The sequence below is a fragment of the Echiichthys vipera genome, assembly GCF_963691815.1.
Source record: "Echiichthys vipera genome assembly, chromosome: 16".
Classification (NCBI taxonomy): domain Eukaryota; kingdom Metazoa; phylum Chordata; class Actinopteri; order Perciformes; family Trachinidae; genus Echiichthys; species Echiichthys vipera.
The window spans coordinates 28,624,141-28,637,105 of NC_139841.1; the positions used below are offsets into that span (position 1 = coordinate 28,624,141).

At 44.9% G+C, this 12,965-nt stretch overlaps 2 protein-coding genes across 3 annotated transcripts in view; both read left to right on the forward strand.

Moving 5' to 3' along the window:
- acads (acyl-CoA dehydrogenase short chain) overlaps positions 1–12,965 on the forward strand; it is a 358,028-nt gene that overhangs the window by 67,500 nt on the left and 277,563 nt on the right. The gene's annotated exons all lie outside the window — the stretch shown is intronic.
- The window catches only part of mctp1b (multiple C2 domains, transmembrane 1b), a gene marked incomplete at its 5' end in the record, with an annotated part of 37,614 nt that overhangs the window by 8,308 nt on the left and 16,341 nt on the right, over positions 1–12,965 (forward strand). For both annotated transcript variants that reach the window (XM_083930238.1, XM_083930239.1), the window contains 4 exons: positions 6,923–7,031; positions 7,106–7,248; positions 8,851–8,930; positions 10,994–11,117. In XM_083930238.1, coding sequence (XP_083786364.1) covers positions 6,923–7,031; positions 7,106–7,248; positions 8,851–8,930; positions 10,994–11,117 — 456 coding nt within the window. The remainder of the gene's footprint in view (positions 1–6,922; positions 7,032–7,105; positions 7,249–8,850; positions 8,931–10,993; positions 11,118–12,965) is intronic.

The window sequence follows — 12,965 nt, forward strand, 5'->3', positions numbered from 1 at the left end:
AATGGTACCCTAGAAACAGGAGATGGTACCCTAAAAAAACAGGAGGTGGTACCCTAGAAACAGGAGATGGTACCCTAAAAAAACAGGAGGTGGTACCCTAGAAACAGGAGATGGTACCTTAAAAAACAGAAGATTGTACCCTAGAAACAGTAGATTGTACCCTAGAAACAGGAGATGGTGCCCTAACAAACAGAAGAGTGTACCCTAAAAAAACAGGAGATGGTACCCTAAAAAACAGGTGGTGGTACCCTTAAAAATAGGAGATTGCACCCTATCATACAGAAGAGTGTACCCTAAAAAACAGGAGATGGTACCCTAAAAAACAGGAGATGGTACCCTAAAAAAACAGGATATTGTACCTTTTTAAAAATCAGGAGATGGTACCCTAACAAACGCAAGAGTGTACCCTAAAAAACAGGAGATGGTACCCTAAAAAACAGGAGATGGTACCCTGGTAACAGGAGATGGTACCCTAAAAAAACAGGAGATTTTACCATAGAAACAGAAGATTGTTCCCTTAAAAAAACAGGAGATGGTACCCTAGAAACCAGGAGACCCTAAAAAAAAAAAGGGAACCAATCAAAACGTAGGTGGTGCCATTATTCTATAGCTGTTATATTGTGAAATATATTGGTGTGTGTGTGTGTGTGTGTGTGTATGTGTATGTGTGTGTGACACAAATACACAGTCCTAAAATAAGTGTGCACCAGTGCAGCTGATGGGATTGTGTGCTATTCTCAGTTTGGTGCGTTGCGTCCTGATTTGCTGACACTAGAGAGTTAATCCTCTCTAAGCAGCTTGTTCACTCGGGCGGTCGGCTCACCCCCGTCCCGTTAACTCATCCTCGGACTGGGTTTGTGGCTGTTCGGGTTAAGTTTAGACTCAATGAAGCCGTAAAATCCACCTCAGCTACTGTCCAAAGAATAAGGGATAACATTACAGCCACATAAAAACTGTGACTGTTACACATTTCCTCTGTTTAACTTTCTAATAACAAGTGCAGGAGCCTGACACCTTTATAAAGTCCTCTTGAAGTAAAGTCCCGTTTAGACGGCGACGATCTAGAAAGGAAATGCAAAAGTGGCGTTGCGTTCTCACTTTCTATTCTGTGTGTAGACGAGCGTCTTTGGGGGAAATCTGCGTGCACACGGTGACGCAAAAGTGTGTAAATTGGATGTAGTGTGCACGTCAGGTGTGTAGGTGGAGCTGTGAAGCGCTGCCACACAACAGCACCCAGAGCTGGTGCATGCTGGGAAACGTCCTTCTCCTTCTCTCCCTAACAGCGGAGAAGCAGGACGCCGTACAGTGTGACGGGGATCTGCAGCACGGTCTGCAGCCTCCCACCACCTCGGCTCCACCCAGGACACTTGAACGTCCCACTGATGGAAACAGTCCCACGTGTTTGTTGTTGTTGACCTGAACTCTGCACACGGGTGTTACGCAAACACGTAACGTTTTTGGGTTTTTAAGCCCCAAAAACGCCGTCGCCGTCTAAAAGAAAGGCACATCTGATCAAATATAAGTCGTTTTCACCTGCGAACAGGTCCTAAAGGAACAGTTCTCTGTGAAATGCACTTGAATGCTTTGCGTTAAGAGGTAAATCAACATCCATCACCCATGGCAGGTCGATTAGTCTCCCTCAGGATAAAAACTGGACTGAGCCGCCCTGTCTGAAGTGAGGAACACGCCTCTAAAGTGCACCAATTCACATCCGCTTTATCTTGTTATTTGATCTGTACTGTGAGAACGTTCAGAGTCACGTCTGGGCGGATGGAGACACTGTGAAGAATTAGTTACACCACCTCCTGAAACCACGACACGTTGGGTTCTTTCGTGCTGTTTCACGGCTGTTTGCAGCCGAGCAGGTTGTGTTCAGGGTTTTTACAGCAGCTGCAAATGTTGTTTGCAGGCCGTTCTTGCTAAATGATGTGTATATTTATGTGTATATTTATAACGGCGATGCACAAAACCTGCAGGTCAAAACTCCTGGTGTGTGATCTTCTTAAATGCTGCAGTGAAGTTGATTCTGATTCTTAAACCCAAACAGAGCCGTTGGATTAAAAACAGCGTCTCTGTAGTCTTTGTTTTTACAACAGCACTGATGGATGAGGGCTCCAGTGCTGACTCAACACTACTGTTAGAATTGAATTGTCTTTATTGTCTTTATTGTCGTTGTACCAGAACAACGAAATCTACAGTACAATCCCTGAAACAGCAGAAATAATTTAACAGTAAAAGCACCAAAGACACCTTTAAAAGGACAAGCCTACACACCTCGTCACCTCATCACAGCTCATCCCTTTGTTTCTCAGCGACTGTTTCTCACAGAGCAGGTGTCAGTGTGTGGTGCAGGGCCGTACGGAGACCTACTGAGGGGCAGGGGCTCCGACCTCCCCCCCCCGTACAGACTCAGACAACAGACGGTGAAAGAAAACACGATGACACACACTAAGGTTTCAAAAGTGCAGGTCATGCTTTATGTGCCCGAATAAAAACAAACTCCCACTGTGCCTGTAGAGCTTTAAACTTCCTGTCAGCTGATGTTATTCACATCCAGAACAGGAATCAAACTTGGACACTTGGAGAATGTCTATGTTTCCAACTTTGAAAAGGTCTATAGCTAACTACAAGCTAACAACAACAAGCTAACTCAAGCTAACGGTGACCAAAGCACAACACTCGGCAGCTTCTCCGTCTTTGTTGTGGTGGTTTCCTGAACAGAAGCGCCCGTGACGACGCCATTGTTCTTCAATTCAAAGCGCCCAGAGTGCTCAGGAAAATAACCATGCTGCATCCAGCGTCGCATACGCTGCACGCCTCGTACGATAGGGACTAAACCAGACTGAAGATGTGCGGTTACAGGACAACGTGTCTCTAAATAAACTTCCAATACTACTTATTTCCTCTGTGCCATGTTCATTAATTTATAAATATTGTATATTCTGTTCCTGTTAATCTCATATTTAATATTTCCCTGCGTTTATATTCTTCATATTTTTCCATATTATTGATGCTTCTTCTGTTTTCTACTCTAAAAAGGAAAAATTGCCCTTTTGTGGCAATAATCGAGGACTTTTATCTTTAACTAAAGGTCATTTTTGCGTTGAAAGGAGCCAGGTGAGGTGGTTCAGGATCATCTGGTCTGGATGAACCCTGGGCGCCTCCCTAGGGAGGTGTTCCAGGCACGTCCAGCTGGGAGGAGGCCTCGGGGAAGACCCAGGACCAGGTGGAGAGATTAGATCTCCACACTGGCCTGGGAACGCCTCAGGATCCCCCAGTTAGAGCTGGTTAATGTGGCCCGGGAAAGGGAAGTTTGGGGTCCCTGCTGGAGCTGCTGCCCCTGAGACCTGATCCAGGATCAGAGGCTGAAGATGAGATGAGATAAATCTTAAACCAAATGTGAGAAACTGAGAGCTGCAGGAATGAAACCCTTAAACCTGGAAGTGAGTTGTTGTTGTTGTGTGCATGTATTCTCCCTGGTGGTCTAGTGGTTAGGATTCGGCGCTCACCGCCGTGGCCCGGGTTCGACTCCCGGTCAGGGAACTAGAGTTTTGGGGCGGCAGTAGCTCAGTCCATTGGTGACTTGGCTGGGAACCGGGAGGTCGCTGGTTGGAGTCCCTGTGTGGACCATGAATGGAGCGTGGACTGGTGGCTGGAGAGGTGCCAGTTCATCTCCTTGTTGTTGATTTGTGTCTCTTTGTGGTTGATTTGTGTCTTTGTAGTTGTTTGGTGTCTCTTTGTGGTTGTTTTGTGTCTTTGTAGTTGTTTTGTGTCTCTATGTAGTTGTTTTGTGTCTCTTTGTGGTTGTTTTGTTTCTCTTTGTAGTTGTTTTGTGTCTCTTTGTTGTTGTTTTGTGTCTCTTTGTGGTTGTTTTGTGTCTCTTTGTAGTTGTTTTGTGTCTCTTTGTAGTTGTTTTGTGTCTCTTTGTTGTTGTTTTGTTTCTCTTTGTAGTTGTTTTGTGTCTCTTTGTCGTTGTTTTGTGTCTCTTTGTTGTTGTTTTGTGTCTCTTTGTTGTTGTTTTGTGTCTCTTTGTAGTTGTTTTGTGTCTCTTTGTTGTTGTTTTGTTTCTCTTTGTAGTTGTTTTGTGTCTCTTTGTCGTTGTTTTGTGTCTCTTTGTTGTTGTTTTGTGTCTCTTTGTAGTTGTTTTGTCTCTTTGTAGTTGTTTTGTGTCTCTTTGTTGTTGTTTTGTGTCTCTTTGTTGTTGTTTTGTGTCTCTTTGTAGTTGTTTTGTGTCTCTTTGTTGTTGTTTTGTGTCTCTTTGTCGTTGTTTTGTTTCTCTTTGTAGTTGTTTTGTGTCTCTTTGTTGTTGTTTTGTGTCTCTTTGTTGTTGATTTGTGTCTCTTTGTAGTTGTTTTGTGTCTCTTTGTTGTTGTTTTGTGTCTCTTTGTTGTTGTTTTGTGTCTCTTTGTTGTTGTTTTGTGTCTCTTTGTTGTTGTTTTGTGTCTCTTTGTAGTTGTTTTGTGTCTCTTTGTTGTTGTTTTGTTTCTCTTTGTAGTTGTTTTGTGTCTCTTTGTCGTTGTTTTGTGTCTCTTTGTTGTTGTTTTGTGTCTCTTTGTAGTTGTTTTGTCTCTTTGTAGTTGTTTTGTGTCTCTTTGTTGTTGTTTTGTGTCTCTTTGTTGTTGTTTTGTGTCTCTTTGTAGTTGTTTTGTGTCTCTTTGTTGTTGTTTTGTGTCTCTTTGTCGTTGTTTTGTTTCTCTTTGTAGTTGTTTTGTGTCTCTTTGTTGTTGTTTTGTGTCTCTTTGTTGTTGATTTGTGTCTCTTTGTAGTTGTTTTGTGTCTCTTTGTTGTTGTTTTGTGTCTCTTTGTTGTTGTTTTGTGTCTCTTTGTTGTTGTTTTGTGTCTCTTTGTAGTTGTTTTGTCTCTTTGTAGTTGTTTTGTGTCTCTTTGTAGTTGTTTTGTGTCTCTTTGTTGTTGTTTTGTGTCTCTTTGTTGTTGTTTTGTGTCTCTTTGTAGTTGTTTTGTGTCTCTTTGTTGTTGTTTTGTGTCTCTTTGTAGTTTTGTGTCTCTTTGTGGTTGTTTTGCGTCTCTTTGTGGTTGTTTTGTGTCTCTTTGTAGTTGTTTTGTGTCTCCTTGTGGTTGTTTTGTGTCTCTTTGTAGTCGTTTTGTGTCTCTTTGTAGTTATTTTGTGTCTCTTTGTGGTTGTTTTGTGTCTCTTTGTAGTTGTTTTGTGTCTCTTTGTGGTTGTTTTGTGTCTCTTTGTGGTTGTTTTGTGTCTCTTTGTGGTCGTTTTGCGTCTCTTTGTGGTTGTTTTGTGTCTCTTTGTGGTTGTTTTGTGTCTCTTTGTTGTTGTTTTGTGTCTTTTCGACAAATAAAGGAATTCTTCTTCTTCATCTGATTAAACAGCTGAGTAATGAGTGTTACAGTGAAAACACACTATTTTCTTTGTTTCTGTGTTTACAAACAACATTTCTCTTTCACGTGTCCGGCCTAAAACATCATAAACATGTACATACATACATACATAAACATATATAAACTGTGTAATGGCTGGTGGATGATGAGCAGAGCGTCACACGTGTGTTGTGTAAAGTCGACCTGGAACACCTGGTGCTCTGGCGTTAGCTGCTTATTTAACCTGCTCCTGTCTGAACGGGACTTACCCCACATGTCACATAACGCCGTCTCCTCTTCCTCGGGCGGCTCTCTCTTGTTTTATTGCTCTGTTTTTGAAGTTTTTGAAGTTTCCGCCTCGAGCAGAAACTTGGCACAAACTTTTTATACGTTCAGTCTCAGGAAACAGAGAGTGTGTGTTTCATAATGTGTGTGACGGATCTGAGGGTGTTTCAGGAGACGGCAGTGACGCTGGTACGGGTTAAAGTAAAAGTACTGCACTCAAACCTCACTGAAGTAAACACACACTGGAGATTATTATTATATTATTAATTATATTAAAATTAGAGAACAAGAAGAACAAGAAAATAGAATAAATGGAACGAAACAGAGATTTTCTCTGGGTTTATTTTAAAGAAACAGACGAATCTGAACAAAAACACATTTGTACATTTTCATTATTTGTCTCTTTGTAGCTGTTTCGTGTCTGTTTGTAGTTGTTTTGTGTCTCTTTGTTGTTGTTTTGTGTCTCTTTGTTGTTGTTTTGTGTCTCTGTGGTTGTTTTGTGTGTCTTTGTAGTTTTTGTGTGTCTCTTTGTGGTTGTTTTGTGTCTCTTTGTAGCTGTTTTGTGTCTCTTTGCGATTCATTTGTGTCTCTTTGTAGTTGTTTTGTGTCTCTTTGTAGTTGTTTTGTGTCTCTTTGTGGTTGTTGTGTGTCTCTTTGTGGTTGTTTTGTGTCTCTTTGTAGTTGTTTTGTGTCTCTTTGTGGTCGTTTTGTGTGTCTTTGTGGTTGTTTTGTGTCTCTTTGTAGTTGTGTGTCTCTTTTTGGTTGTTTTGCATCACCAGTCACTTCAGCAGCAGCTCTGTGCGCAGCCTCGGGGACTTTGGTCTTTGTGTATTTGTGTCTGCAGAGGGTTGAGTCATAAATAAGAGATGATTCTGTAAATGCATCTTTGTGTCGTTAAAGCTTCGACCTGTTGCAAAATCACAAAACCACCTTCCAGATGTTTGTAAAGTGAGGCGTTCATCGTCTGTTGCATCACGGCTCAGATGGTGAAGATAACGGCGCTGCGGTGGAAGTGAGCGTTGTACAAGAGTGGAAAAAAAGATCAGCTCAGCATCGCTCTGATTGGACGGGAGGAAGCCACTCTGGTGTAATTTCCTGTTAGTGGTCACCCCCGGGACGAGTTAGTGAGCTGAGTTAGACACTTCAGTCAGCGTTAGTGTGCAGAAACAACCCAGGGAGTGGACGCTCCGCTGCACCCGCCGCTTATATTCCTCCCTTTGACGTCGGTGAGTTTATTCTGAGCGCGTGGCGTCCGCGGGGGGTGATGGTGCGGTCTGTGATGAATGCGTTTAATGTGTCCTGACAGGGAATGGCTGCTCCGGGCTCCTCGGGGGTCGCCCTCCCCGCCTCAGGGATGTACAAGCTGGAGATCGAGCTGAAGAGAGGACACAACCTGGCGGTCAGAGACAGAGGAGGTAGAGTCACGCCCGTCTCCTGCTTCTCTGTTGTTGTGGTCGTGATGTGACTGTGTGACTGTTTGTGTTTGCAGGCAGCAGTGATCCTTACGTGAAGTTCAAGCTCGCCGGGAAAGAGGTGTTCAGAAGCAAAACCATCCACAAGAACCTGAACCCGGTGTGGGAGGAGAAGACCACGCTCATCGTAGACTGTCTGAGTGACCCTCTGTACGTGAAGGTAAAGACTCACTCAACACAATCACGATGGAGTTGATTTCACCGTGTAGAGGCTGCAGAATGATGACTCCACCGGCGTCGCTTTCGCTGTCCGCCACCGGGTACGAACTCCCGACACCGGGACTCAAACGGAGAAGAAAGAGCTTCAGTTGTGTTTGAACTTCTGAAAGTTAATGAAATGATAACACGGAGGCTTCAGAGTCTGAACCGAGACGGGAAACTCTCTCAGCTGCTTCACTGCTACAAGGTCGCAGGTGGAAGGTGCAGCGGTGTGAACTGACCCGTCTCCTCTGGACTCAAACCGGCTGATGTCGTCTCCTGAGACTCGCCAAGTCTCCAGCAGCGATTCTCTAAGGGCGCACTCACACTGTGCATTCGTACGCTGCCCCGTGCTTTAGGGTTCTGTCCCCCGCTCCCTCTTCCTCTGCGGCCCAGACCCGTTTGATCCGAACCGCGGCTTCAATGTCTCTTGATTACACGTCATCGCCCCTTGGAGATTTAATTTTGTCTTTTCTTCTGATCAAATCTGCAGTAAACACTCCTCTGCATCAAACCACCGCGAACCATTCGGCGGCATCTTTCTAAGTGTCCGTCGTGGAGAACAGACGCATATAAACTAACATCGAGACAGCCGTCAGTACTCACGCTCGTGCCCGCACATTTGCACCCGTGCTTTACAAAAGTCCACCTCCCTCAGCCGGGCTACGGCCGGCGAGCGCGCCGTGCCCGGGCGCAGAACGCTTGTACTCACACTGGTAAAAATGGACAGAGAGAGTGCTCCCTTACAAACTGTCAGCTGGTTTAAATGGATGTTAGAGAGAGAGAGAGAGAGAGAGAGAGGGATACAATGAATCAGGAGAGCGAGCTGCGTAATCCAGAACAAAGCAGCAAAACGGTATTTTCACTGTTAAGCTGTAGAAAGTTTCTTCTCGTCTCCGTCCTCGTTAATATTTTCTAACGCTACAAATTAAATCCAGCTACGGAAAAAAGCCTGAAAAGTCGGAGTTTAGAACGGAAGTACGGAGAAGCGTTGCTCTGGAGACGATAAACCACCTCCTCTCATCTCACGGGTGTGAACTGACAGGTTCCAGAACGCTGCAGAGCTGCACGCTGCAAGGCTCAAGTCGTCTGGTTTTAGAACGTTACACCACATCACAGAGCATTTCTCAACAGTGGAGCAACTGAACTTTAACAGCCCCGAGGAGGCAGGAAGAGGGAGAGTGACCAGAACCGCTCTTTCTACTAAACCCGACCTGTAACTTAGTAAATCTGCTGCATTACTGAGAAGATGGAGTGTTTGACTCTTTATCAGAGCGCTGAGATCAGGGTTTCTGCTTCACTCTGGGACTGGAAACTTCTAAGGGCGCGCTCACGTTTGGCTCAGTTGATCCGTGTCCTGCGTAACAAAATATGCAAAGTGGCTAAAACGACATGAAGAAGCGACTGGATATCCAGCATCTCTGTCGTAAACAGACGCAGTGTGTCCCGTGTCTTTGCTGAAAACAGGAAGTGAAACTTTTGGGGTTTACCTTTGTGACGGTGAAACCCACAATGCCACTGTGGAGCTGTCTGTCGACGTTAATGGGTTGTTGCTCCTCTGCAGGTGTTTGACTACGACTTTGGCCTTCAAGACGACTTCATGGGCTCGGCGTACCTCTACCTGGAGTCTCTGGAGCAGCAGAGGTACGTCACCTACGTCCCAGCCCTCACCTGTAATCATGAGCTTTGAGTAGAGAGCGAAAGGATGAGACGCTGATACAAGAAGGAGCAGAGACGCTGCTCCAGATCTGATCACGATGCCTTCAGGGTCCAGATTTCCTTTCAACGTTGGGGACAAACATCAAGTCTGGACACCTCAGAAACATACATATACACTCAAACTCTTAATTCCCTGCTTTTGGGTGGACTTTAATAAACCAGTTCAAGGCGTTAACAGTTTGAGCCTGTGTAAAATAGATGCAAAACCACCACAAAAAGATGCTAAATGACTAAAAATAGATGCAAAACCACCACAAAAAGATGCTAAATGACTAAAAATAGATGCAAAACCACCTCTAAAAGATGCAAAGTGACTCACAATAGATGCAAAACCACCACAAAAAGATGCAAAATGACTAAAAATAGATGCAAAATCCCCACAAAAAGATGCAAAATGACTAAAAATAGATGCAAAACCACCACAAAAAGATGCAAAATGACTAAAAATAGATGCAAAACCACCACAAAAAGATGCAAAATGACTAAAAATTGATGCAAAACCACCACAAAAAGATGCAAAATGATTAAAAATAGATGCAAAACCACCACAAAAAGATGCAAAATGACTAAAAATAGATGCAAAACCACCACAAAAAGATGCAAAATGATTAAAAATAGATGCATCCCCCGGGATCTGCACCAATGCCCAGGCCCATTAGAGGCTTTACAGGTGCATCCACCTGGGAGAAGGCCCAATTATACTGTGTGTGTGTGTGTGTACATTACCTGGTCTCACATGACTTTGCTGAGCTACGCTAACTACTGGGGATGGGCGTGAGTGATCGAGTCGATTGAACAGCACCTCGAGCTTCTGCGTTTGACCCACGGCACAAACACCTTTGAGTTTGGAAGAAAACCCTGAGCGTTGCGTCTGATCCCTGCCTCCTCTGTTTCAGAGGAGCGAGAGTTTCATCACGTCTTTGTGAGGAAACAATGTTCTGAAGTCGTGGTTGTGAAAAATCAATCCTTTAAAGGGGAACTGTGAGTGTTTTGATGAGAAGAAGCATCAGGTGTTCGTAGGCTGATTCCTGTGCAGCATTATTCCTGCAGGAAGATGCGTTCACTTCTAAAAACAGATCTGGAAAAACGAGTTCTTGATCGGCGCTCGAGGAGCTGCTGCGATCCCTCGATCTTGGGATTAACGACTCGTGCCCGTCTCTACCAACTACGCACGCTGACTAATGATTACATTTGTGTGTGACACAAACAAAGCAGAACACGAGGAGCCTGGGGAGCAGAGCGATGAGTCTGCAGGACGTGTAACCATAGCAACACGTCAGCTGTTCACACTAACGACCCCCTGCAGAGTGAACGCACATCAGTTCAGGTGAATCTGAACCTTGAACCCTCACAGAGACACAGACGAGTTTCCTTTTTTAATAGGTTTACATTTCCAAAAAGATGCAAAATGACTAAAAATAGATGCAAAACCAGCACAAAAAGATGCAAAATGACTAAAAATAGATGCAAAACCAGCACAAAAAGATGCAAAATGACTAAAAATAGATGCAAATCCACCACAAAAAGATGCTAAATGACTAAAAATAGATGCAAAACCACCACAAAAAGATGCAAAATGACTAAAAATAGATGCAAATCCACCACAAAAAGATGCAAAATGGCTAAAAATAGATGCAAAACCACCACAAAAAGATGCTAAATGACTAAAAATAGATGCAAAACCACCACAAAAAGATGCAAAATCACTAAAAATAGATGCAAAACCAGCACAAAAAGATGCAAAATGACCAAAAACAGATGCAAAACCACCACAAAAAGATGCAAAATGACTAAAAATAGATGCAAAACAACCACAAAAAGATGCAAAATCACTAAAAATAGATGCAAAACCACCACAAAAAGATGCAAAATGTCCTAAAATCAAAGGACCATATAGAAAACGGTAGCAGGTGCTGCAGCCCTGCTGTTCAGGTGGAGGTGGTGGAGTCGGTGGTGCAGTACCCTCACCCGTCCTCTCTGTGTTCCAGGACGATCCCTGTGACTCTGGTCCTGAAGGACCCTCAGCACCCGGATCAGGACCTGGGCTCCCTGGAGCTGTCCGTCACCCTGACTCCTAAGAACAGCCCCGTGGAGGAGCGGCGGGACTCCACGGTACGTGTGCGGCTCATCACACCTCCTCTTTCATTAGAGCTTCTTTATTAACCTCCACAAATCCAACGAGCAGCGCCGGCTCTGGAGGACGGGTTCCACGGGTCAGCAGAGTTTAATGAGGAGTGTGTGTGTGTGTGTGTGTGTGTGTGTGTGTGTGTTTCCTGCAGCAGAGGGAGGTTAGGACGTATCACTGGAGGCCGTATGTGAACAAAGTGAGTCGCACAGGTTGAGCCTTTATAGCGCCTCTCGTTCCTGTAGAGCGGGGGTGGGCAGTCCTGCTCCTGCAGAGCCACTGTCCTGCATGTTTCAGGTTTCTCTCTGCTCTAACACACCTGAGTCTGACACACCTGAGTCTGACACACCCGAGTCTGACACACACCTGAGTCTGACACACCTGAGTCTAACACACACCTGAGTCTGACACACCCGAGTCTGACACACCCGAGTCTGACACACCCGAGTCTAACACACCCGAGTCTAACACACCTGAGTCTGACACACCTGAGTCTAACACACACCTGAGTCTGACACACCTGAGTCTGACACACCTGAGTCTAACACACCTGAGTCTGACACACCTGAGTCTAACACACACCTGAGTCTGACACACCTGAGTCTAACACACCTGAGTCTAACACACCTGAGTCTGACACACCTGAGTCTAACACACCTGAGACTGACACACCTGAGTCTAACACACCTGAGACTGACACACCTGAGTCTGACACACCTGAGTCTAACACACCTGAGTCTAACACACCTGAGTCTGACACACCTGAGTCTGACACACCTGAGTCTGACACACCTGAGTCTAACACACCTGAGTCTGACACACACCTGAGTCTAACACACCTGAGACTGACACACCTGAGTCTAACACACCTGAGTCTGACACACCTGAGTCTAACACACACCTGAGTCTGACACACACCTGAGTCTGACACACCTGAGTCTAACACACACCTGAGTCTAACACACCTGAGTCTAACACACCTGAGTCTGACACACCTGAGTCTGACACACCTGAGTCCAACAATAATCAAACTGTGACGAGCTTCAGCTGCTTGATAACGAGCAGAGCATCAGACTCAGGTGTGTTAGACTCAATTGTGTCAGACTCAGGTGTGTTAGACTCAGGTGTGTTAGACTCAGGTGTGTGTCAGACTCAGGTGTGTGTCAGACTCAGGTGTGTTAGACTCAGGTGTGTCAGACTCAGGTGTGTCAGACTCAGGTGTGTCAGACTCAGGTGTGTGTTAGACTCAGGTGTGTTAGACTCAGGTGTGTCAGACTCAGGTGTGTTAGACTCAGGTGTGTCAGACTCAGGTGTGTTAGACTCAGGTGTGTTAGACTCAGGTGTGTCAGACTCAGGTGTGTCAGACTCTGGTGTGTTAGACTCAGGTGTGTCAGACTCAGGTGTGTTAGACTCAGGTGTGTCAGACTCAGGTGTGTTAGACTCAGGTGTGTTGGACTCAGGTGTGTCAGACTCAGGTGTGTCAGACTCAGGTGTGTTGGAGCAGAGAGGAACTAAAACATGCAGGACAGGAAGTGCCCCCCCCCCCTCCCCCTCCTGCTGTAGAGTCACAGTCGTAGTTCCTTGTTTTAGCGATGCGAGGGTACGGAGGCTCGTGCTGACGTCTAATCATCATAATTTATAATATATTTATCAGCACTTATCTGCACTTTATAACAAGACATACATTTAATACATTTGACAGTAAAATTAAGTATTAATAAAAGTGTTTTTGCTCATAAATGCATCACTTTAATGTTAGAAATACAGAGTTTTGGTCCCTCCGTGCGCTCCTTAATCCTCTGTTACGTCCGTATGTTTCGTCTTTGTTCTTATCC